This window comes from Onthophagus taurus, chromosome 1 (assembly GCF_036711975.1).
Source record: "Onthophagus taurus isolate NC chromosome 1, IU_Otau_3.0, whole genome shotgun sequence".
Lineage (NCBI taxonomy): Eukaryota > Metazoa > Arthropoda > Insecta > Coleoptera > Scarabaeidae > Onthophagus > Onthophagus taurus.
Genome location: NC_091966.1, coordinates 18,144,775 through 18,170,430, shown reverse-complemented (window position 1 = coordinate 18,170,430; position 25,656 = coordinate 18,144,775). Strand labels below are relative to the sequence as shown.

The following is a 25,656-nucleotide window of genomic DNA, read 5'->3' as shown; positions in this document are numbered from 1 at the left end:
CCAAAATTTGATTTGAAACTTCACTTTGATAACTAATGTCAAGTAAATATAACCTAAATGTTTTTATACATAAAAGTTGACTAATAATTTAAATAAATATTTTTTTAATTGTTTCGTTTTACTATTTTATTCTCAGTTAGTGCATAACCATAATTTATAAGCAATTAATTTTTTAATTTAAAAAAAATTAGTTACATTACTCTCACTAAAATAATAACCAACCCAAAAATAAAAAATCACCAAAGTGAATATTTAAAAATTTAAATAATAATTTGCTTTGATTTTTCATCTATTTGGGAGAAATAACTATTATTTATTATAGTAGCATGAAAAATTCAATTTTGCAAAGATTTTTACGTTTTTTACAGACCTCAAATTATTAATATAACCTCAAATTTTTTAGGTGAATCTGAAAATTGATGTTTATATTATTGAGTTATGTTACAGAATATGTAAAAATAAGTATTTATTATTTTCAAATACAATTAATCTAATTTTTGAATTTTATTTATTTAGATGATTCTCCATCCAATAACATTTTTATATGTTCACACACAAAAATTCCTAAAATCGATGAAGAAAACATAGATTTGATAAAAGAAATCATATTGCTTTTAACATAGATACCTAATAACTCTTCTACTTATGCACTCCAAAAAGAAAGGAAGATTTCCATTTCAAATATTAAAAGTAAAAGTTAAAAACTAAGACAGAAAAAATGGTGCGAGTCCACTTTGTCCACTAGTGCGAGTTTATGCCATAAACATTGATGAAATAATTGATTTTGTAGATAATGACAAAATACTTTTAAGTTTTAACCAGGTATAAGTGCTTCAACATTCATGATGATGGAATTATACAGACAATTAAAGCAACCGTTAACACATTATTTGTTAAAAACTGAATGTCTTGGATTGCTCTAATAAAGGATAATTGTTGTAGTTAACAATACAGAATCAAACAATTTATAAGCTACCTGTATCTTAGATATTGATATATCACCCATATTTTCACATAAATAATGAAAAGAATTACTTCATGTACAGGGTGGGCAAATTTGGGTGTTATTATAGGCTATCTCAGAAACTATAGGAGATACGAAAAAAGGAGGTGCCATGTCCTGGTCTCTATTTTCGAGACTAACCCAAACCTGTATCTTCTTTTGTTTTTAAGTTATAGCCAAAAAGTCAAATTTTCGTGATTTCAAAAAATGCTCATATTTCATTTATTTTTGAAATTGGAGAAATGAGGTTGAACGTATCAACCTTAAGATACTTTTTTAAGTAGAATATACTGCCGTTGAAAAATTTTAAAAATATTTGATGATTTTTGAGATACAACACAAAGTTGTATTTTTTTAAATACAAACTATTGTAGATTATGGTGTTACTGAAAAGAGCATATTTTTAGCTTTCCAATGATGTATTGCACGCATTGTGTATTTGGGGAAAATAAGCGTTATTTTTTAATTCTAAAATATTAAAGATTAATATTCAAAATTTTAATTATAGTAGGAGAGGAAATCGTTAAATACCACTAAGTTGCTATAGTAACGTGAGTTTCCTGATCATTTCATTCATGAATTTTTCGAGACGAGTTTCCCGCTTAAAAATTCCTCATTATCTTTAAATACATAAAGTGATAAAATTAAAATCCCATATAAACATCGTTTCAATGGAAAGTCCGCTGCCCAGTTTATGATCCCTAATCTTCCTCTATCTCACCCAATTTCAAAACAAAGGGTTGCTAATATGAAATAACTTCTAAATCTCATGGTTGGGGAAAACTGGGAAGATACTACCAAAGATTTCATTCATTGATACCCAACTATTCTAACCTTACAACCAGTAAGTTTAGTAGAAGAAGATGACACAGTCTGTGACTGTTTAGTTCCTGAAGTTGTTGTTCATATTTAATTACTCATTAATTAATACGTTTCTTGTATTTTTAATAAACAAACTTTATCTACAAATCATTTTTTATTGGTGAACAAAGTCAGGGATAAGACACTGAGATTTAAATCAACTATTCAAAGTTTTTATTCGTTGGTACAAAACCAACTTTATCCTGCATAATGGTACAAGACCAACTTTCTGTCGTATTCGTGCAAAACCATATAGCAATTAGATAGTATTTACTGTCCGAACCCGCCTGCTATAATCAAAATTTTGAACTTTAGCGCTTATTATTTTGGAATTGAAAATTAACGCTTATTTTCCGCAAATACACCATACATGCGATACATCATTGGAAAGCTAAAAGTATGCTCTTTTCATTAACATCATAATCAAGTATAGTTTGTTTTTAAAAAAATACAACTTTGTGTTGTATCTCAAAAATCATCAAATATTTTTAAAATTTTTCAACGGCAGTATATTCTACTTAAAAAAGTCTTAAGAACGTATCAACCCAATTTCTCCAATTTCAAAAATAAACGAAATATGAGCATTTTTTGAATTCACGAAAATTTGACTTTTTGGCTATAACTTAAAAACAAAAGAAGATAGAGGTTTGGTGTTTGTGGGATTGGGTTAGTCTCGAAAAAAGAGACCGGGACATGGCACCTGCTTTTTTCGTATCTTTTATAGTTTCTGAGATAGCCTATAATAACACCCAAATTTACCCAGCCTGTACTTCATTATTTATAAAGCCAAGAAAATTTATGAGATTTTATTATAAAGTTTTATAATCAGATTCTACGCCCAAATTAACTCAACTATTCAGTGATGTTGTATATAGTGGTTTGCATCTTTAATGTCAATACATGTTTATTTATAATAAATACAGGGTCATCCACGACGACCGTTCGTTAGAACTATACGGGGTTCTGGCCAAAATAAAAATTTGAAAATTTAGATCTAAGTATTATCAATTGCGTTCTCTTCGACTAAAATATTTTCAGATTTCTAGCATTTCCGGTTATACCGGAAGTCGTCACCTACTTTATTTTTTTAAATGGAAAGCCCTGTATATTTTTACATATTTGGATTTGTCTGTTTTCTAGGTTTATGAATAACTTTACGTTTTGCAATTTTATTCGGCCGTTCTCGAGATATTCGAATTTTTCTAGAAAAATCTGCTCCAGCTGACATTTGTTCAAAAAGATGAGAGATCACTCGATTTTTGGGATATCAATTTAGGATTCAGAACATGCTTAAGCAACATGATGGAGTATGTTTTGGTGCCGAGTACGGCTGTCTAGAACGTTTGGTGACTGATGAAAACTTAAATTCTGAGAAATACAATTTTATAATTGTAAGCTGCTAAAATGAGCGCCCAACGCCTTAATCCATTAGCGGAAAGCTGTGGAATAGCTTTATTTTCGCCGAAGATTATTAAAAATGGTTTGTGATCGGTGACTAGTGTAAACTTATACCCATACAGGTACTGATTAAATAATGTCGTTACTCCGTAAATAATTGCTAACCCTTCCCTTTCAATCTGTGAATAATATTTTTCTGCATCAGTTGTTGCTGAAAACAGCATCAATGCCTACTGATGAAGCATCTACCGTTAATTTAAGCTCTAGGTTTGGATTAAAATGAACCAATACTTCTGTTGACTTCAAAATTTCTTTAACATGACTAAATGCCTTATTACAATTTTCGTCCCAATGAAATTTTACATTTTTCTTTAGTAAATTATACAATGGGTTTAATACAGTTGACATATTTTTTATAAATCTACCGTAATAATTAACTCCACCTAAAATCATTTTAACTCGGATACATTTTGTGGTGCAGGAATTTTATCCAGAACTTTTATTTTATCAATCAATGGATGTAAACCATTCGCATCAATCCGATAACCTAAATATTCAACTTCTTTTTGAATGAATTTACATTTATTGAAATTAGCTTTCAAACCGGCATCATCCAAAATATCGCTGTCTTCCTTTACTTCGACTGGAACTTGCTTGGGCATCCCTACTTCCAAAATCTGTACGTCTCTCCCTCAGCTGGTGAATTTCTTCTTGTTTAACAATGACGTCTCGAAACTCGTTGGCCGCCATTTTTGATACCGCGAGTAAAACCGTGCCGTTGAAAGGTTTTGTAATTTCTTCTTCCATTAACCGATCCATAATTGGCCCTTTTCGAATACAAAAACAAACTTGTCCCATAGACAAACCTGTAGTTCGGCTCCAAATTCGCAGCCCACCGCGTAAACGTGTAGCCCATTGTTTCGCCGTTTCAGGAACTTCCTTTTTTGCCGAATAAAATTGATATCGTGCAGCAAACGCACTTTTTTGGGGTTGAAAATACTAAGAACCGCTACTAGCTTGGGATACATATCTTCGGGTTTTTCGGGACTTACCAGATCGAATAATAGTTTGTAGGCGTCCTCATCCAAAATATTCAATAATCTAGCTCTTTTCTTCTTTGCTTTATCTTCACCAATATTATTTGCTCTGAAATAACTTCCGCCATCACTTTTCATTAATAATATTTTCGATTTTTCTTTTTAATTTATTAATTAATTTTCCTTGTCGCCACTTGTGATATATTTTAATTGAGTTTCTTTTGAGTGTATCCAAATTAAAAGCTTCAATTTGTTATATTTAAACCAGCATCTTTATTCGTAGGAGGTCAACTCAGAACTGACTTAAAACAGGTTTACATAAAAATATACACTACGCTTTATATAATACGCTTTAATACAACAATACACTACAGTGTCCATTCTTGAAGATTCTCAGCTGCTATTCCAAAATATTGGAGATAATTTTGTACCTATTAGTAAATTTACGCATGTTTTTCTTGACGACATATTCAAAATACACATAATAGAAATTGAAGGGGTCGTTTTCATACTCAAAACCACGTTGCCTTTTACTCATTTTATAATCAAGTATACAATTAAGCTATATTACACGATACAATTTGTGAACAACTGTTTAACGCTGAATATGGAACTCGAATGAATAATTTTAGCAATCTTACTCGCCACGAAACCTTCCCTGGTATAGTGGGGGTTTTTATGATGTTCACTTTTTTCTTAACATTCCGGGAAAAAACGTTTTCATTTGTCCACGAGAAATGTATTTATTTCAATATTGTTCAAGTAGGTAAAAAAAGATAGGACAAACCTGTATGCGAAGATCCTTTGTTCTAAAACCGATAGTTTTTCAAGAATAATAAAATTCACTGGTACCTCAAATATCCTTTTTCAGGTAAACTTAATTCACTGACAATGAGTAAAACGGCAATATACGTTAGGAATACCGAAAAATATAGAAACAGGAAAAACCTGGGCATCAGTAGTAATGATGTAATAATGAAGCCATTATTCCACAGTACTGATACGGCCTACTAGTCAAAAAATAAAATATAACAGAAATGACAGCTTTCTTATATTAAGGTTATGTCTGAAATGTCTATCAAGTTTATTTTTTTTCCTTTTTTTTAATTTTTTTTTCAAAATTAAATAGTTGTAGATAAAGTATACTATTCAACTTGCGTATAATGGATATTACACACTCAGATTACAACACTCGCTCGCTTCGCTCGCTCGTGTTGCAACTTCTTCTTCGTGGGTAACAGCCGCCATTATACGCTTGTTGAATAATATACTATTAAATGTAAATGTATGTAATAAGTTAATAACACACTATGTAAGTTTGTAAGTGAACCGATCAACTATTCGGCACACATTTGAAGACAAGTTCTAAATTATTTGAAAGAATTACGAATTTCCGCCAGTGGTAGAGATTCTATCGCATTATTTATTCTTAGTTTTAATAGTTCTGCATCGCCCTATAATAGTTTACTGTAAATAATTTGCTTCAATCGTTCCCAAAAATAAAAATCCATAATTGTAAGATCAGGACTATGTGCTGGTCATAAAATAGGACCATTTGGTCACAATGTATGATGGTGAGCTAGGTAGCCGTCTCGCTGAAAGTAAATTGACCCTATAAAATTTAAGGGTAATTCATCAAGTTGTTCATTAAAATAATTTTGTAACATATCCAAATATTTCTGTGGATTTATATTTCCGTCGAAGAAATATGGCCCAATTACCCCGTGATATGTTATAGCACACCACACATTTACTTTTTTGAAATGTTGACTTCGTCTAGAGAGTGTAGAATTTGGATTTACATCACTCTTCTATGGTTACATATCATAATTTGAACTTTGAAAAATTTTTAGTTTAAAAAAAAGGTCAAATTTTTACATAAAAATGGGAATAATTAGTTAACTTCTATAGTTAGAGTATAAAATTCGTGCGATTTAGTGGTTTGAAATAATCCGACGCATTATTTATGATGAGGTAAGTTTGAAAATTCAGTAATAAAAATTTTTTTCCTCTTTGTAACTCGATCCGGGGACATACTGTAGATCGTAATTTTTGGTAATTTCTCCACCGATTCTCATCCTGCGTACCTTGTTTTCTAAAAAGAGCAAACTTTACGTAGAAGGTAAAAAAGAATTTTTCTGCGACTCTCCACGGATGTTGACTGAATTTTTGGTTCACATTTTGTCGAAAAAAATCCCTTTTTCACATATTATAGGGCATTGTTTTAAAACTACCGAACCGATTGGAATAAGTATTAATAACATTTATTGGCTATACAATATTCTTTAATTTGATGAATAGCACGATCAGATCGGTCATATCTAACTCGAGATATGCTGTAAATAGTCAATTTACCCTAGAAAAAAAAATATAGCTCCAAAACATATTCATAGAAAAAATTTTAAATGTGATTTTTGGGTTTAGGGAACCAAACTACATAAGAAAAATACAGTGGCGTCAAATATACATTTTATGAATTTTTTTTGTAGCCTAGTGTAATCAGGCATCTATTTTCTATAAAATGATTCAAACATATTGATGAACATATTTCAGCTGCAGAAGTTAGTCTTATTTTGAACAATTTAGTCATTCAATATAAAACACGATTAAAAAAATAATTCCTTTAATTATAAAAAGAAAACTTCAAACTTAGAGGAATCAAATCCGGGCATAAGAATCCAAAGAAGTGCACAGTTGTTACCAAACACGTTTCCAATACATCGAAGAATGACCTGAAACAAATATCATATGAAAATTTTGTTATTCTTGTTGAATTAATGTTGTGCTGCCCTGGAACTAATGTAGCAGTTGAAAAAGTATCTTCAAATTTTCGTAATAATTTTTGGACAAGTCAGAAATCAAGATTTTTATTTCTTGCTCCGAAATTTCCAATGTATTCTTAGAAAATGATATATTAAAACGTTTCATTTATTTACGTTGCACATTTTTCTTCTCATTGTAAAAAAATTGGTCACCTTACTATTATTATCTTAATTTAACCTTTAATATTATAATCTGTCATATTAATCTAACTTTAATTTTTCCCGCTTAAATAAGTACCAACTTTACAACAAGAATACTTTATAAATCCCAATACTCAAAATTGTCATTGACGTAATATTTATGTTAATTATAGTCAGTATTTAAAAGAATATTAAAAATTTTCTTATTCGTTCCAAAATGATAAATTATTTATTAAGTTATTAAAAAAAATTCAAAATCTTAATTGGCATGAAGTTGTACCGGTGAAACCCGCGGCGCATGCGCAGTTAAAACCCCCGTGACGTCCATTTCGTTCGAGAAAGAGTTTTTATCAGTAGTTTAGCGAATATTTTCGCGTGATAATCGCAAATTTTTACGTTACCCCGTACTTGCATGATCTAATAGTGATGGTGACGTTGTGGGTGTAACACGTCCGTTGGGGAATCTTTGAAAAAAATAAAGTGGTGACCGTTAGGGTTGTGACAATTTCATCGCGCCATAAGGTTAACGGAAGGAATTTGTTTAATTTCGTATGATAATAAATCAGGTAAGAGAAGGTTAATCGGTTCTATTAAATACGATACGTTTCGTGGAACCAATACAAAACGATGTTGATTAAGTGTGGATTAAATCAAAAGATACTGTTGGAATGTTTTTGAAATGAGTAATTTTACCATGGATAATGTTGGTTTGTTATAATAATACTTGTCGCGTCATTGTTAAACGTTTCGTTCTGGCAGTTTACGCAATTTCTTTTTGTTACAGTTGTTCAAAAACATCTGTCATTTACCCTGTGTCTAATTTTAAAACTGTAAATTTGTGGTGAGTAATCAAAAAATTACCTGTGTTGATAATTGCTATTTTTTTACAACTAATTATGATTTTCTTAGGAGAGAAATGGCCGTAAAACACAAAGTCGTGGAGTGTAGGAATGATTATAGGCAGAATCATTTGTACGTTATTTTAAGAGCCCTTCAAAATATTAGTTCCGACAATGGTTTAACTCAGACAGACATTGCTAAGCAATGCGAGCAAATTGTCTTAAATTTGGGCGTTGTGGCTATGCCCACTGCAGCAGAGGATCACAAAAAATTTATGCAAGACATAAGAAACGTTCAGGAATATCTTGAAAAAGCATGTTCAAACGAAGAAGTTATATCTGTTACATTACAAGCTTTATACAATGGAATTTCCGATCCAGAAAAACAACCATCACCTGCAATGTCTGTTGTTCTACAATTAATTGACGTTAAATCAATTCCATCAGCTGTAAAAAGAATTTTACATAATGGGTATTCAGATCAAAGCTTAGAAAGGGCGTTGTTAACTCTATGTGATTGGTTATCAAAATGGATATACACACCTAATCTGGGTCCTTTGGTGTTGTGTTTTATGCAAGGTTTAGAAACAGAACAACATTATGATATTTTAATAGAAGTCACAAGATCTTATGTTGAGAAATTTTTTAAATTATGCGTTTTGGCTACATCCCGAAGAAGTGTTGGACCTGTTGTTATTTATATTTTGGAAAAAATGCAGCACAGTCCTGAAGCTTTTCATAAAATTATCCCGCACACAGAAAAAGTTTTGTATTCTTTAGCAAAAGAACACTCGGATACTAGTCAATTATACTTAAAAAAATTCGTCGATCTGTTTATGGCTTTAATGGATCACTTTCCTGATTATCCCGATTTATACGACTCATTAAAACGAACTTTGGAACTATACGAACCCACGAAAAACTACAAAGAAAAATTAAACTGCAAATCTTGGCTCAGTACCAACAATGCAATGTTAACTCTCGTCCCGTTGAGCGGAAAAGTCGGTCTAAATAATTTGGGCAACACATGTTACATGAACAGCATTTTACAAGCGCTTTTCATGACGAAATTATTCAGAAACAGCGTTTTATTAAGCTCCAGAGACGCCACGCCCTTATTCTCAAAGTTGCAGTCTCTTTTTGCACTATTACAATTTTCAGAACGATGTTCGTTATCTCCAAATGATCTATTGAATTTAGCTCGGCCCCCGGGATTTCAACAAGGACATCAACATGATAGTTCGGAATTTTTGGGTTACCTTTTGGACGCTTTACATGAACAGGAGAAATCAACATACAGTAATACCGCCCAAGGTGATAATATACAACCAGGTATGTGGTCATTATTGTGTGTTTGATAAGGAATAGTTATTATGAAGTTTAGGTGATTCATGGTTTTATCAGTTCCTAGAAAATAAAGGTAAAACAGCCTATTGTTTCTATCTTGTTTTGTTGATATGATGTAATTTTCTTGGAATATTAGTGGTATAAATTTCTTTTCTTTTTGGGAATCATTCTGGTTAATAAACAAAATAACATTTTTGATAAGGTTAAATTGTGTGAAATGAAAACTAAATTGTTTATTCCTCCCCTACATATTCAGATAACTTTTAATAACTAGGTCATACAAATTGTATCTTGTAATTACTAGTTTATTTTTAGAAGTTGCGGAAATTAAATTTGTGTTAATGTTTTGGCCTGATCATTTACCATAATTGAAAATTTATGTAATAGAGGTGATTATATTGCTAAATTGTTATTAACTTCAAAAAATAGTTGTATAATTATGTTTTTAGGTTTTGTATTTATTTCACAATCTTTAAATTACTTTCACATTTGATATAAAGGCTGTATCTGAATTGGTTGACCAAACCTTACCAACAAAACTCTAAAAAAGGTTCATAAACATGTGTCTAAAACTAGTTTCTGAAAAAGTTTCGCTTGAATTTCAAAATTAATAGATGCTATTAATTGGCTTGTTATATTGCTAAATTGTTATTAACTTCAAAAAATAGTTGTATAATTATGTTTTTAGGTTATGTATTTATTTCACAATCTCTAAATTATTTTCACATTTGATATAAAGGCTGTATCTGAATTGGTTGACCAAACCTTACCAACAAAACTGTAAAAAAGGTTCATAAACATATGTCTAAAACTAATTACTGAAAAAGTTTCGCTTAAATTTCAAAATTAATAGTTGCTATTAATTGGCTTGTTATATTGCTAAATTGTTATTAACTTCAAAAAATAGTTGTATAATTATGTTTTTAGGTTTTGTATTTATTTCACAATCTCTAAATTACTTTCACATTTGATATAAAGGCTGTACCTGAATTGGTTGACCAAACCTTACCAACAAAACTGTAAAAAAGGTTCATAAACATGTGTCTAAAACTGCTTTCTGAAAAAGTTTCGCTTGAATTTCAAAATTAATAGATGCTATTAATTGGCTTATTATATTGCTAAATTCTTATTAACTTCAAAAAATAGCTGTATAATTATGTTTTTAGGTTTTGTATTTATTTCACAATCTCTAAATTACTTTCACATTTGATATAAAGACTGTATCTTAATTGGTTGACCAAACCTTACCAACAAAACTGTAAAAAAGGTTCATAAACTTGTCTCTAAAACTCCTTTCTGAAAAAGTTTCGCTTGAATTTCAAAATTAATAGATGCTATTAATTGGCTTGTTATATTGCTAAATTGTTATTAACTTCAAAAAATAGTTGTATAATTACGTTTTTAGGTTTTGTATTTATTTCACAATCTTTAAATTACTTTCACATTTGATATAAAGGCTGTATCTTAATTGGTTGACCAAACCTTACCAACAAAACTGTAAATAAGGTTCATAAACATGTGTCTAAAACTAATTTCTGAAAAAGTTTCGCTTAAATTTCAAAATTAATAGTTGCTATTAATAGGCTTGTTATATTGCTAAATTGTTATTAACTTCAAAAAATAGTTGTATAATTACGTTTTTAGGTTTTGTATTTATTTCACAATCTTTAAATTATTTTCACATTTGATATAAAGGCTCTGAATTGGTTGACTAAACCTTACCAACAAAACTGTAAAAAAGGTTCATAAACATGTGTCTAAAACTGCTTTCTGAAAAAGTTTCGCTTGAATTTCAAAATTAATAGATGCTATTAATTGGCTTATTATATTGCTAAATTCTTATTAACTTCAAAAAATAGTTGTATAATTATGTTTTTAGGTTTTGTATTTATTTCACAATCTTTAAATTATTTTCACATTTAATATAAAGGCTGTATCTGAATTGGTTGACCAAACCTTACCAACAAAACTGTAAAAAAGGTTCATAAACATGTGTCTAAAACTACTTTCTGAAAAAGTTTCGCTCGAATTTCAAAGTTGATAGCTGCTATTAATTGGTTTGTTATTTTAACCGTTTATCCCAGTTAGTCATGTGCGTTGTTGTCGAATTAGATATTATCTTTTTGTTTCTTAACAATCAATTGTCAGACAAAAACAGTGTTATATTTTGAAAACTACCCAACCCAACCCAACCCACCGAAACACAGTAGAGCTCAGATTATCCGTGGATGACGTGAAATATTTTTTCTTTTACATTTTAAGTTCGATTTGATTTTTGCTCCTTCCCTTCTTGGCGTGCCAGTGACCTTGCACATTATTTATCGCCTTTTGTAAAGGCGATTTACTTATTTTTCCGTAATTTTTATTACATTGTACAGGATGTCCAAATTTCGATGGGTTCGCATGGTATCTCAGTTATTATGAATAACTTATGATAGAAAGTTGCGGCTTTTGCGAACCTGAGCTACTTTTTTGTGAAACTTACAATGGCGCAAACCAAATTTTCATAGCCCTCTTCGTTTTTGATATACAGGGAATGTTTCAAAATTTACGATTTTCAAACACCCCTGTATCTCGGCTACCCGGAAACGTAAAAACGGGTTCTAATAGATTTTTTCACGTAGAACCCAATGGTGCACGTAGAATTTTTCTAGTCATCACGGTTTTTGAGTTATAAAGAGTTAAGTATTTTAGAAGTTGAGTATTCAGTTGTGTTTATAACTCAAAAACCGTAATGACTAGAAAAATTCTACGTGCACCATTGGGTTTCACGTGAAAAAAATCTATCAGAACCCGTTTTTACTTTTTTACTAAGTTTCCGGATAGCCGAGATACAGGAGGTGTCTGAAAATCGTAAATTTCAAACACTCCCTGTATATCAAAAACGAAGAGTTTGCCATTGTAAGTTTCACAAAAAAGTAGCTCAGGTTCACGAAAGCCGCAACTTTCTATCTTTCAAAATAACTGAGATACCCTGCAAACTCATCGAAATTTGGACACCCTGTACATGTTAATTTTCTATTTTGTTTTACACTAATGTGTTTATTTGTGTTAAAAACGCGTTTAGAGTTGTGTGAATTGCGCTTTCAGTGTCGGGCAGTGCTTCTGGGATGAAGACACGGAAAACAATGAAGAAATTGACCTACAAGTGAATTTGACTCGACATTAGTAGAGTGGCTAGCTCAGGAGGGAAGTGAGGGCTCCCCCGTGTCCGGCCCTGTCATTGTAGCTAAATTTTGTTTAGTTAGGATTGGAAGGAAATTTTAATGCATCGTCCGGTTGATGACATCGTTTTAAGAAACGTCATGGAATTAGAGAGATTGATCTCCATGGACAGAAGCTGAGTGATGATCAACAAGCACCTGATGATTTTCAACAAGATTTTGAAGAGTTTGTGTTGTTTGAAGATCTGCCATATGAGAAAATTCTCTCCGAATATCGAAATAAATGTGAACCGAAACATTTTTGAAGAAGAGAATGAAGTCATACCTATCGCTACACTTATTGACGTAGTGAAATCCGTTCTGGGAGGTGAGAATGTAGATCAAGAATACATAGAAGAGTGGCTGGAATGCGACAAAAATGAGCCGGGGTTTGAACGACTGGCTGATGTAGAAATAACGAACAGAGCAATGGGAGTGAACGAGAACGAACAAGATGAACAAATTGACAGTGAAGAAGACGAGGTGCCTGCGCAGATGAAACTACTTTGCAACACCTACAACTACTGCACAACTGGCAGAAAAACTTATGTTAAGGCACGTACAATCTAGAATAAAGAAAAGGTGTTTCCAAAGCAAGAAGCAAAAACTAGTGACCGATTTTTTTAAAAAGATGTAACTGAACACTTTTTGTCTACCATGCAGTGGTGTATGTATTATTTTTTGTTACTGTTCTTTATTTTAGTTTTTATACAGAAATATTTTTTTCGTGTTTACACCTTATTTTTAGTGTTTTTCGGGATATCCGCTGCACCCTTGCCACCCAATTTCGCGGATAATCGGGGTGCACTGTATTAGTAAGTCACGAATAACTCTCAAGAATGGTAGTACAAATTTCAAATATTTTTGATGATTTATTTCACTTAGAGGAGTAAAATGAAAAGTGGGTGTCTTGGATCGACAACTGTACGCGAAAGAACATTTTATTCACAGTTGACAGCAAAAACTATATTTGGACAGTTCGCAAGATTGTAGTTTTGTGTAGATAACTGCTGTTATACAAGACTTTTAATCGTGTTTGTCCCCGTTTGGAAAATCGAAGTGGGTAGAAAGTCGACGGAACTTTCAAACGAACAAACAAAACTAATAAAATTTCATATAGAATGAAAATATTTGTGTGACAAGAATGAAGTGCAGCACTTTTACTACACAGTATGTGGGGCGAAATTATAAAAAGACAGGTGAAGTTAATAAAGCACTACGAAATGTAAATCATCAAAGCTAACAAGAAGTAATTATTCATTCTTACTATAAGTGGTGTAGCACTGGCTACAACAGTCTGGAACCGGTGTTTTGTGTTGGTGTTACCTTTTAACGGCGTGAAATTATATTAAAAAGTTGGTTTTAAAAGTCGGTGTGCTGTTAGAAAATTATTTATAAGTAAGATTAATAAGCAAAAACAGTTTGCATTTGCAAAAAATGCCAAAATGAAGATTTTAACTTCTGGAAAATGGTAATTTTTACAGATGAGTTTAAACTCAATATAATAATATCGACTGGATGAGTAACAATTTCGCGAAAAGAAGCAAGAACCTATATCCACATAATCTGATATACAGGCTGTCCGGTATCTTCCGCATCAGAGCATTATACGGTTGTAGGATACATTATTCTGAAGCGATCTTTCTAATAAAATTTTTTCGAAATGTTTATAATAACCGCACGGGAGCTGTTTAAACGAACTGTTTCTCATGCAATCAGTAGATCGCAAATCAGACTCAGGTAATCGGTGCCACCCTGGGCCGGTCCGCTACGCCGATGGTAACTTGTTTCCCACGTGTACTCACCAATAGATTCGTCATGGAAAGAGAAATAAACTTTTTCGATGAATCAAAGTCGTCCGTTATTGGTTGTTGTTAAACAGTTCCCGTGCGGTTATTATAAACATTTCGAAAAAAATTTATTAGAAAGATCGCTTCAGAATAATGTATCCTACAACCGTATAATGGTCTGATGTGGAAGATACAGGAGACGCTGTATTGATGTTTATCATCAATTTGAGTCCGGTAAGAGCTATAACATCACAAGGCTGGTAAGTGTTGCTTCGTAACACCATTGTTCCAATAGAAGGACAGTAGAATCTAACAGGACTGCTACATCTATTGTTGTGACAACGTGCCCGCACACTACGTCACACCATATGCCACGCCCAGTCAGCTGTTATTGTCTTCTATGCGTTTACTGTGTATTTTTAGAGGTTATATCGTATATCGTATTCATATTAATTTCAAAAATAAATCTTGTATTGACATATGTCTATCACATAACCTCTAAAAACACACACCAAACGCATAGAACTCAATGACAGTTAACTGGGCGTGGCAAATAGTGTGACGTAGAGTGCAGGCAACCAACCCGTAGTGGGCTACAAAACAACAATGGATGTCCTATTAGATTCTATTGTCCTTGGTTCCAATATAAATTCAATATAACAACAAACTGTTGCAACACTGTTGATAGTCATATACTTGTATATGATACACGTTTAGATATTCTACACTGTACTGTGTGTAGAAGAAGACGTACTTGATAGAATTCGTTCGTTTCTAAAACAACACTGTCGATATTGAGCATCGACTTCCTTTGATGATTCGCCGATTACCGACAAGCGTTGGAACCTATACGAACATGTAAGGGTTTGTTCGTTGCTATTTGGTTCCCCTTGCAAATTATGCTAGAATAAACGAACTAACTCGTTGGTTCGCTTCTTTCGTTGTAATTTAAATGCCCCTTAACTGGTTTCTACAGCATTGTATCAATCCGAACATCCAATCCGTTGTGTATTTTGCGGATGAAGCACAATTTACTAGAGATGCAATTATGAATTTTCATAATGACCATTAATGAGCGGCAGAAAATCCTCACGCGATTAGACAAAGAAGACATCAACAAACCTATTTATGTTATATGTGGGCTGGTATTGTTGGCGATTGTTTAATGTTTTTTCCAGACAGATTAAATAAGCAAAATTACAGAAATTTTTTGGAAAATGATCTACTTACCTTACTTAATGACGTTTAGTTGGAAACGCACTCTGACTTATGGTTTATGCATGACGGTGCTCCACATTTCAGCCTTGTTGTTTACAACACACAAGAGCTATCTTTTTATATGTTTTTTATTCATATTTAAGGTAGCTTCCAAAATTATTTCAAATAAAAACAACAATTTATTGATAAATTATTAAACTATTTCCAATGGGCTGTAAAATGTGTTGCTTCTCCATTCACACAATAGTTAAATGGTTGGTTCAACAAACTTGTCAAGCTAATTTTTATAAATAAACCAGTAGAACGTACAAAATTCAATTTGACTGTCTATAAGAACTTTTTTACAGTTTTGTTCTATGATTAATTTGGATTGGAATTTATTTGATTACGTTTATTTATTTCAGTTTTACTTTTTTAAGTTGAAGAGTTGAAATTAATATAACCAGGTATCAATAGTTATTTCTTTTAGAAACAGGTTCACTTTTACAATCTTCTTGATAAGCTATCCAGAAGATAGTTAACGTGATTACAGCGGTTTTATGCGTTCTCGTTGGTTTCTCTATGGGATAAATATATGAAGATATATAAAAGTGGGCCTAAGAGAAGCAAAATTGATGTTTATTTATTAATATACGTGTTTCTAACAAACTGTAAAATTTCTGGCAACAGGTTCATAAAAACAAAACTAACCAACACTAGGTGCATTTTTTAACATAACTCAGGGACAGTTTAACTTATACTTTACATATTTGGGGAGTATTATTCTATTTTTCTGGACCGTAATTTAATATAGAACGTATCGTTTTCATTATTTTTAGCATCGCTACAAATAAAATAGTTTTTATACAATAGTATCCAACGAGAAATAATATCAATTATTTTAATTAATAGGGGTAGTTTATCTTATATAATCCGGCCTAAGATGTACAATTGATCGAACTTTAATCTGCTTCCTTCTATCACCTCTTCGTGGTTTTATCACTGGTGTAAAAGACAGCCTCTTTGTTTCAGAACGTTTTGCAATTGTGTTCTCAATGTCACCAATATCGACAAAGAGATCGTGACTCCCAAATGTCGTGGGCGTCTCATTTAAGTAAATACATTTCATTTTCTGCTTATTTTACCGCATTTTATGATTCTTGCAATTTTTGGAAAAGGGAAAGAAAAATTTACAATTTGATCTAATTCGTAAAGAAATCATTAATACATGTGGCATTTAGCCATAAATATGCCGAAGATCGCCAAAAGCAATGACCTCTGAAATTCACTTAGATTTTACATTTTTAATAAGCAACAGTTTTCAGGAACGGAATGAATTGGAATGCAATGGAACAGATCGGAACGGAATTTCTGAATTTCATTAGCGCGGAATTTCGTGGAATAATTTATACGGACTAACTAAACTAAACTAGATTAAGTTTTGGTGTGTTCCAGACCTATTAGAAGGAATTAAAATTTTTAAATTAAAAGAAATTCTATGATTTGTTGAAAATGTTGGACATTTCGAAAAAAGATATATTATGACGTTTTGGACAGCTATTAGGGTAGAGGAAAAATTGATAACTTTGCAGCAAGAATGTCTTTGTTAAATTTTATTTTACAAATTTGTCGGCATCTGTTGTTACGAAATAGTTAGTTTGTTGATTTTGTATTAGCCGGATTGGTATCGAAATATAATTTTTTCATTGCTTTTAAATCCACTTTTTAGGTTTTTCCTTGTTTTCTAAGAACATCTGTAATATTTCTGCGCTTTTTCAGATTTTAATTCGGTATTTAAAAGGGGTTTTCTTAACAACTCTTCAAATAGAGGTGTTAATAGTATCTCTGAGCGAGGTGACAAAACTGTGTGTCGTCAAATGCATCTGGAATACCGACAGAACATACATCAACTTCCCCTTAAAAATTATCATTTGGGTCAGTAATTGCATCATTACTCGGTACATCTATGGTTGATTTTGAGGCCTTTCCTTCAGATTTTGAATAAGAAAACGCATTTCATTTCTTACTACGCTTTTTAGCTTTTGCCTTTCTGTAGCAGTCTTTTAAATTATTGCATTTTTTTACAATCTTCAACTGAAAAAGGCGTAGTAATTAATGTCTTTTTAATGTTTTTGGGACATGTGATTCATTGGTTAGTTACCTACAGTGAGGGGAGTTAAGAGTTTGTAGCATTGTTTATGAAGTTTATGCGGAAATTTTAATCTCCACTCTTTTCTGATGCAATCAGCAACAACAAAACAGTGGCTAAACATAAAAAAAGATTTTTGTACGAAATGAAATTACCCAACCTGTACATGTACATGCAATCCATGTTGCATACATAACACCTTCCCCTTAAGTCATTACAAAGTCTTTAAATTTTGCTGGAAGTTTCGGATGTCTTACACTTCTCCTTAAACTGGTATTCGGGTCTACATCAGTCTTATCATTTAGGTTACAATTTGGTATTGAGTCACAATCAGTTAATTCTGTATCACTATCTGGTATTACATTTATTTGTTGTCTGGGTTCATTCAAGGACGGCTTTAAATTGGTCAAAATCAGAGCAGGTGTTAAACCAATTCCTATTATAGCTGTATTGCGATAATTTAACAAAGTTAATTGTAAATCACAACCCTTTTTTAAAATCGATTTCTCAATTTTGACCGCACTTTCAGCTTGACCATTTGACCTAGGATATCGAGGACTACTTGTCTTTACTTTAAAGCCCCACTCTTCCAAAAACTTTCTAAACTTATACGAACCAAAAGGTATATTGTCAGCTATTAGTTCCAAAGGGATTCCGTGCGTGGCAAATACTACTTTAAATTTATCTATTAGCTCAGTGGCTGTTTTGCTGTGTATTGGTAGGATTTCCAACCATTTTGAGATATATCAATAATTACCAAATAATCTTTCGCGCCATAACTGCAAATGTCTGCTGCCAATTTAACAAACGGTTTGTTTGGAATTTTATGATTAATTAACGGCTCTTTGATGTTTGCAGGCCTATACCTTCCACAGATATGACATTTTCTGACATAATGTTCAATATCGCTATTTAGTCCCGGCCAGTATACTGAACTTTTTGACTTAGATTTCATCTTGACTATGCCACAGTGATCTTCATGTAGCACATTTAAGATATCATTGCGTAATCTAGTAGGCACAACTACCCTCTTCTTATAAAATAGCAAGTTCTCAACTAAATGCAATTCGTGTCTGATATTAAAGAATGTATTCATATGACCCTGAAATTTTTTCATAGGCCAACCATCCATGTAATACTTTTTTACTGTCGCAAGAATTTGATCAGCATTTGTTTCATTCCTAAACATTTGTTTTTTCTCCTCTGTCATATTTATGTAATTCTTTACACTAATAGTATGAATAACTTCTAACATGTTTGGATCATCATCTACACTATCTTTCAAAAAGGCTCTCGATAGAGTATCCGCCACAAACATAAATTTTCCCGGTAAATATTGTACTTTAATATCATATTTAAGAAGTTTGATTTTTAGACGTTGTAGTCTGGGTGATGCAACACTTAATAGTATATTAAAAAACAAGTTTCGTAAGACACGCTTGAAATGCACGAATTCAAGTTGAAAAACGAGTGGCGAAGCCACGAGTTTTTTAATGAATGAGTGCTTTAAGTCTTATGAAACGTGTTTTTTATGCTATTTTTTGTAATTCGCGTTTTTATACTTTTTTTTAACAAAAATAAAGTAAATTTTGGCCAATGTAGGGAAATAGGTATGCAGCAGTTGGTAACACCGGAACACTTGAAAATAGAAACTTTGAATTGACAATTAGAAACTGTCAAAACAAAATATATTCACCTGAAAAAAATGTACACCTCCCAAAATAAGAGAAATTGCTCAGAGTCAATGTCCTCATCATTGTGGACTTTGTATTCGATGCTAAGAACGTGTTTAAACATCCATAGACAAAAATTGTCACATTGACAACTAGAAACATTAATAACCCAATGTCACCAACTTGAACTGGTTCCACAAAATGTTACTAAAATCTCATTACAGCATCGGATGCTGTAAGGAGTCTCATTACAGCACCTGTTTGAGTACTGTTATAGCTTCCATTACCGTAGCGAATTACAAAAAATACTTTTAGTCATTATTGCTACCAGCGGCTTGTGATCTGTTAACACAGTTATAGTTCTACCACAAACAAAAAGATTAAATTTTTTAATTGCAAAAACAATCGCAAGGAACTCCTTTTCAATATGTGCGTAATTCTTTTCTGACTCAGTTAGTGATCTCGATGCAAAACTGACCGGTTTACCCTGCTGAAGCAAGCAACACCCCAACCCGTCCTTACTCGCATCAGTTTGAATTGTAATTTCAAGTGTTTCATCAAAATTTCTCATAACCGGAGCGTCACATAGCAAATTTTTTACATTATTCAAACAGTTTTCATGACCTCCAGTCCAAACAAATTCAATGTCATTTTTCAGTAATTCCCGAAGCTGTGCTGTGGCTTGTGCAAAATTTGGGACACAACCTCTAAAGAAATTCAACATACCCAGAATTCTTTGGAGGTCTTTTTTATTCTTGGGTGCCTCTATTAATTTAATTGACCTTCCACGCTCTTCGTCAATCGAAATTCCCTTATTTGAGAACAACAAACCCAAGTATTTAACTTCGTTAACCCTAAACTGAACCTTGTTCTTGTTAAACTTTACATTATTGTCCCTGGCCCTTTTTATTACTTCGCCCAGAATTTTATCATGAGTCTCTGAACTGTCAGCAGCTATTAGTAAGTCATCAAAGTAGACAATGACTCCCTCAATATCACTAAATATATTTTGATTTATATTTTGAAAGTACTCCGGTGCCAAATTCAGAGCAAACGGTAGCCTTTTAAATTTGTAATGCCCAAACGGCGTACTAAATGAACACAAGTCACTCGACTCATCCTCTAATTCCACATGATAAAATCCATCTTTAAGGTCAAGTACGGTAAAGTACTGTTTGTTTTTTAATTTGTTACTAATTTCATCCATAGTATGTATAAGACAGTGCTTGCGTTTAATCACCTTATTTAAGTCCCAACCAGAAGGCTCCGTTTTTTCTATTATCCCCTGACTTTCTAATTCACTAAGTTTTTTCTTTAACCTATTTCTGATAGTTATTGGAACCCTTCTAGGTGGCCTTACAACAGGAATCGCTCCTTCTTTAAGTTCTATTTTCAATTTATTTTTGAATTTACCCACACCAGTAAAAATATCTAAATTCCCATTAACAAAATCATCAACCTGATTATACTTTAAGGTATTCACTCGTTTTACTAAGCCTAGCTCTAAACAAGATTTCAACCCCAACAATGGAGTTCCTTTTATATCAGTAATAACAAACTCAAGAAATTTTGTAATATTTTTAGACTTACAAGGTAATACTACAATGCCTAGTGGCTTTATTTTTTTACCTCCATATGCTTCTAATACTAGTTTTAAAATCTACATTCTCTATAGAATTAATCTTATCATAAATTTGCTTAGGCAATACATTGACCTCTGCCCCTGTATCTAACTTAAAACTAATTGAGCTACCACTGACTTCAATTGTTTCTTTCCACTCACCGACTTTACTAATTTCACTTACAGATTTTATTTTGTTCTCATCCTGAGCTTTTCTAGGGAAATTTCTTTTTACCTTGATTGAAGATAATTGCAAACACTCTTCTTCTTCTTCACTCGATCTGTTATCTTCTTTTACTTCTCTTACCTTCTTCCTTTCATTGTGTTTACATCCAACTGCATAATGATTGTATTTTTTACGAATTTTATACTGCCTACCATATGCTGGACAGTTTCTTGGCCCATGTTTTCTTCCACACTTTCTACAATCATATTGTTACTGTTTTTCCAGATTTTAGTCCTCTTCGCTTATTCTTTTACTGCTCCCTATGGACCCTTTTCTTAGTTCACAAACTTCAGTATGTTCTCGCTGTATTTCCTTTACATGGGTTTTCGTTATTTCAAAATTTCTACATGTATTTATGACTTCACTAAGTTTTATATCTTTTAAGTTCAGTAACTTTTCTTGTAGTACCTTATCATTACATCCGAACACTATTCGGTCTCTTAGCATCTCCTCTGAGTTTTGAAATTCACATGTTTTAATAAGAGTTTTTAACTCCTGTATAAAATGCTCATACGTTTCTCCTTGCTCTTTGCTTCTATTATAAAAGCGGAATCTTTCATACAATACACTCTTTTTAGGATTAGTGTAATTTTCGAACTCTTTGATTACCTTTTCATAATCTTTTTTCTCTTCTGTATTGATCTCGAAATTATTAAAGACTTCTAGTCCTTCTTCTTCAATAATATTTAGCAAAACTGCAACTTTTCTTTCACTCGGATACATCTGACCTCCAGTTGCCAACATATAAATGTCAAACATTTGTTTAAATTTCTTAAAATTTTCTGCCACATTGCCTTCGAAACTGAGCGGTGGAGGCACTCGTGCTTGTATATTCCAACTTTGCACCTGTTCTCCTTGATGGACAGCCGTTTTGCTTTTTTATAACCTCACTTATAGTATATTTGCCCTCTTTCTTGAATATTACCTTTAACCTCACTTATAGAATTTGTTCAATGTTCGCAGCGCCATGTTTTGTCTCTACTTATAATAATTAAGACACCACTTTAGTTAACTGTTTATTATCAATTACTGTTACAACTATTACACACGTTCATCTAGTTGTCTAATACTAATGCTTATATTATCCGAAGCACATGCACATGCAATCCATGTTGCATACATAACAATCACTAATGACGTTCTATTTGGGGATATCTGAGGAGTAAGCAATTTGATGAAAAATCCAAGGACAACTTGCGTGAAACATTCTGTATAATTTTATTGAATAATCATTAATCTTTTATACTGATCTTGAATGATAATTTATTCTTAATGTTACAATAAAATGTTTGTGTTAATAATAAAACCTACAGATATGCGATTCTAGCCTTGGTATGCACATATCTATTAGGATCACTATTAATTTCTCTGACTTGTTTTTTACCACGACTGAAGATGGCGATTAATTCGAATTGGTAGCTAAAACGTTTCTCTCAAAGAATACTATTTTTTTTTTATTTTTCGTGTTTTATTGAGATGAACATAATGTTTCGAAATGAATCAATTTTTTTAGCTGCTATTAAAGAAGTGGTAGAAATCAAGGGGAAAAGAAGTTTTCTTCTACAACATAAGTACACTAAATTTGAGATTAAGATTGTAAATGTGAACCTTGATTGAGTTATATTTAAAAAATGGATTCCGAAAATGACTTTTAGACATTGCACAGGTTTTTAGGGGGCTTCCCAGTATTTTCATTTGGTTCATCAATATTGTAACTGATATACAAGATATGTTATATTAATATTAACATATATGTTACGTTAAAGTTAATAACATTATTACAATTATCACAGTTAATACCATATTAATTCTATTTTAGACAACACATATAATTCCTCGGATCCGCTCGGTTCATCGGTCTATAGCGGAGAGGTAAACAATCGTATCTCCATAATAGGAACTTTTTAGAAATGAGCAAAACAACCTTTATAGCTATTTAATTTGGAATTGAGATACTGCTTTTTCATAAATACAATAACAAGTAATCAAGAAACATAAAGTTACGATTTTTTGTCAGAATAACAAACCAAATGTATGTAGTTTGAAAATAATATTGGGTAAAATTGTGGATGCGACTGATTACCTCACTGCTATAGATATTGTTATGCCTCGTCTACTAGTGCTTGCGGCCGAGGCGCTACAGTTGATTCTAAGTCAATATAGAGTTCAATAAGCGTGTGATATTGCGATTTATTTAAGCTGAGGTCACTTACGGGTGACATTACACGTTTTAGCATACTCTTTTTTGGTTAAGCTTAGACCACTTACGTAAAAAGCATCTGTAGTGCCTCAAGCAACTCAAATTGTAAAGCCTCGACCGCAAGCGACCTCGAATGTAAAGGTTTGATTGTATGGTGTTAAGCTGAGGACGTTCGCGACTGAAGCGTCATATTTAATATTATATTGATACAGTTAATATACTCAAGTCAAAAAGTGATAATAATTTACTCTAATTCATCATCATCAAAAATCAATTTTAAAAATACGATTCTTTATTTGGCAAAGAAAAGAAAAGTTCTTGCTTTGGGATTAGAACTTTAGCAAATCATTTTTAGTAATATTTTTTTATTCTTATTTTATACCATTAAAACGATTTAATTTAAAAGATTATTACTTAATATCTATAGTTGCAACTTTAGAGTTTGTTAGTTTACATCAATCATAATCGATTCAATTGTAACTTTGTAATTATTCTTTAAAAATTCATGGCACTATGAGGATTTTATTCAGAAAACTATCTTCCCATGTTAATATCACGCTTGGATAAAACTAGCTGAAATAATATGCAATTAAAGTTGAAAATTTATGGATAGTATTTAAAGGTGGTTTTACTTCTTTTAAAATACTCTAAAGTGTTGCTATTATTTAGAAAATTTAAATTGTCTGAATTCATATGTTATTAAGATCTTAAACGTGAATAATTTTATTAACTTATTTATCATTATTTTTTTGCATAGGTTCATCAGATTTTCAACCATCAGAAAACACAGTAGTTCAACGTTCGTTTGGTGGACGAGCTGTAACACATTCTCATTGCGTTGTTTGTGGTTCGCACAGTGAGCGAGCAGATTCCTTCCGCGAGCTTCAACTTTCGATACCGACGAATTGTTCGAATCACTCCGTACAAACCCTCGTCGACTTCTACCTGCAACCGGAACAGCTTTGCGGGGACAATCAGTACCACTGTGATAACTGTGAGCGTCTTACTGACGGTGAACGAATCAGTAAGATCGTGCAGTTCCCTGCCCAATTGATACTCACCCTGAAACACTTCCGTTACGACCCGGCTTCACAGCAACGGACTAAACTCTTGTTAAGGGTCGATTTGGATGCGTTTATTGTGTTAGAGAATGTGCGATATACGCTTTACGGAGCCGTTATTCATTGCGGGTCGAGCGTAGATTCAGGACATTACTATACTTACGCGAGGGATGAAGCCGAATGGTTTAAATTTAATGACTGCGCGGTGTTTAAAATCGAACCGGAAGAATTGTGTAAATTACACCCACCAGAAACGCCCTACATGTTATTTTATAGTAGGGTTGATACAGTTATACCTGAGCCTGTATTGAAATCACAGTTGTCACAGCGCCTTCAACGTGTCTTACTCAGGGATAATGTAGAATTGGAGGCTGAAAGGAAGAGGAGACAAACGTTGGTGAATTCACCTTTACGACCGCCAGGTGGAGGAAACGGAGATCCTCCGCCTCCAGGATGTGGAGATGGTGGTTTTCTAGATAGTACACACAATAGGTTCGTTTGCTAATGTGTACAAATTGTATAAGGACTTGGGTTAATATATCGTTTGTACATTTCAAGACGCCAGTCGTTTATATTTCATTTTGTATAATAATTATCGGTGGATTCTTTCTGACTTGTTTTTTTCTTTATTTTTTTTTGTTTTTACTTGTTAGTAAAAAAATTATTGTTGTGGTCAAAGAAGACGTTTTTGTCTGGAAAACTCGATATGTTTTGCGTTCAAGTTTCTTCCACCGTCATCACTAGTATCGTTGTTAATTACGTTTATTAATTTTGTTTGTCTTTAACCCTTTTTACATGGCAGATTTATAAATAATAATATTTACTTTTTAGGATCTTTAATTACTGCCGATTAAGGGGGTTAAATAATTGAAAAAATTTAAGAATAAATTAATTAAAACTCACATGTACGAACATTATACTAATGTAAATAATTATTTATGTGGAGTATCAGAATTAAATTATTTGCAACAGTTTGTTTTTTTTTTGTTATAAAATGAAATCTTTTTCTCTTTTCCTAATCACAACTAAAGTTAATGTTTAGAGATTTTAGCATACATTACTTAAACTGGGAAAGATCACAATTTAGT

At 32.2% G+C, this 25,656-nt stretch overlaps 1 protein-coding gene across 1 annotated transcript; it reads left to right on the top strand.

Moving 5' to 3' along the window:
* Positions 1 to 7,553: 7,553 nt before the first annotated feature.
* Positions 7,554 to 25,539, top strand: LOC111424580 (Deubiquitinating apoptotic inhibitor). The gene is made up of 4 exons (XM_023058180.2): positions 7,554 to 7,828; positions 8,047 to 8,103; positions 8,172 to 9,433; positions 24,265 to 25,539. The coding sequence occupies exons 3-4, from the start codon at positions 8,179 to 8,181 to the stop codon at positions 25,071 to 25,073; spliced, it is 2,064 nt and encodes a 687-aa protein (XP_022913948.2). The 5' UTR covers positions 7,554 to 7,828; positions 8,047 to 8,103; positions 8,172 to 8,178; the 3' UTR covers positions 25,074 to 25,539.
* Positions 25,540 to 25,656: the final 117 nt, after the last annotated feature.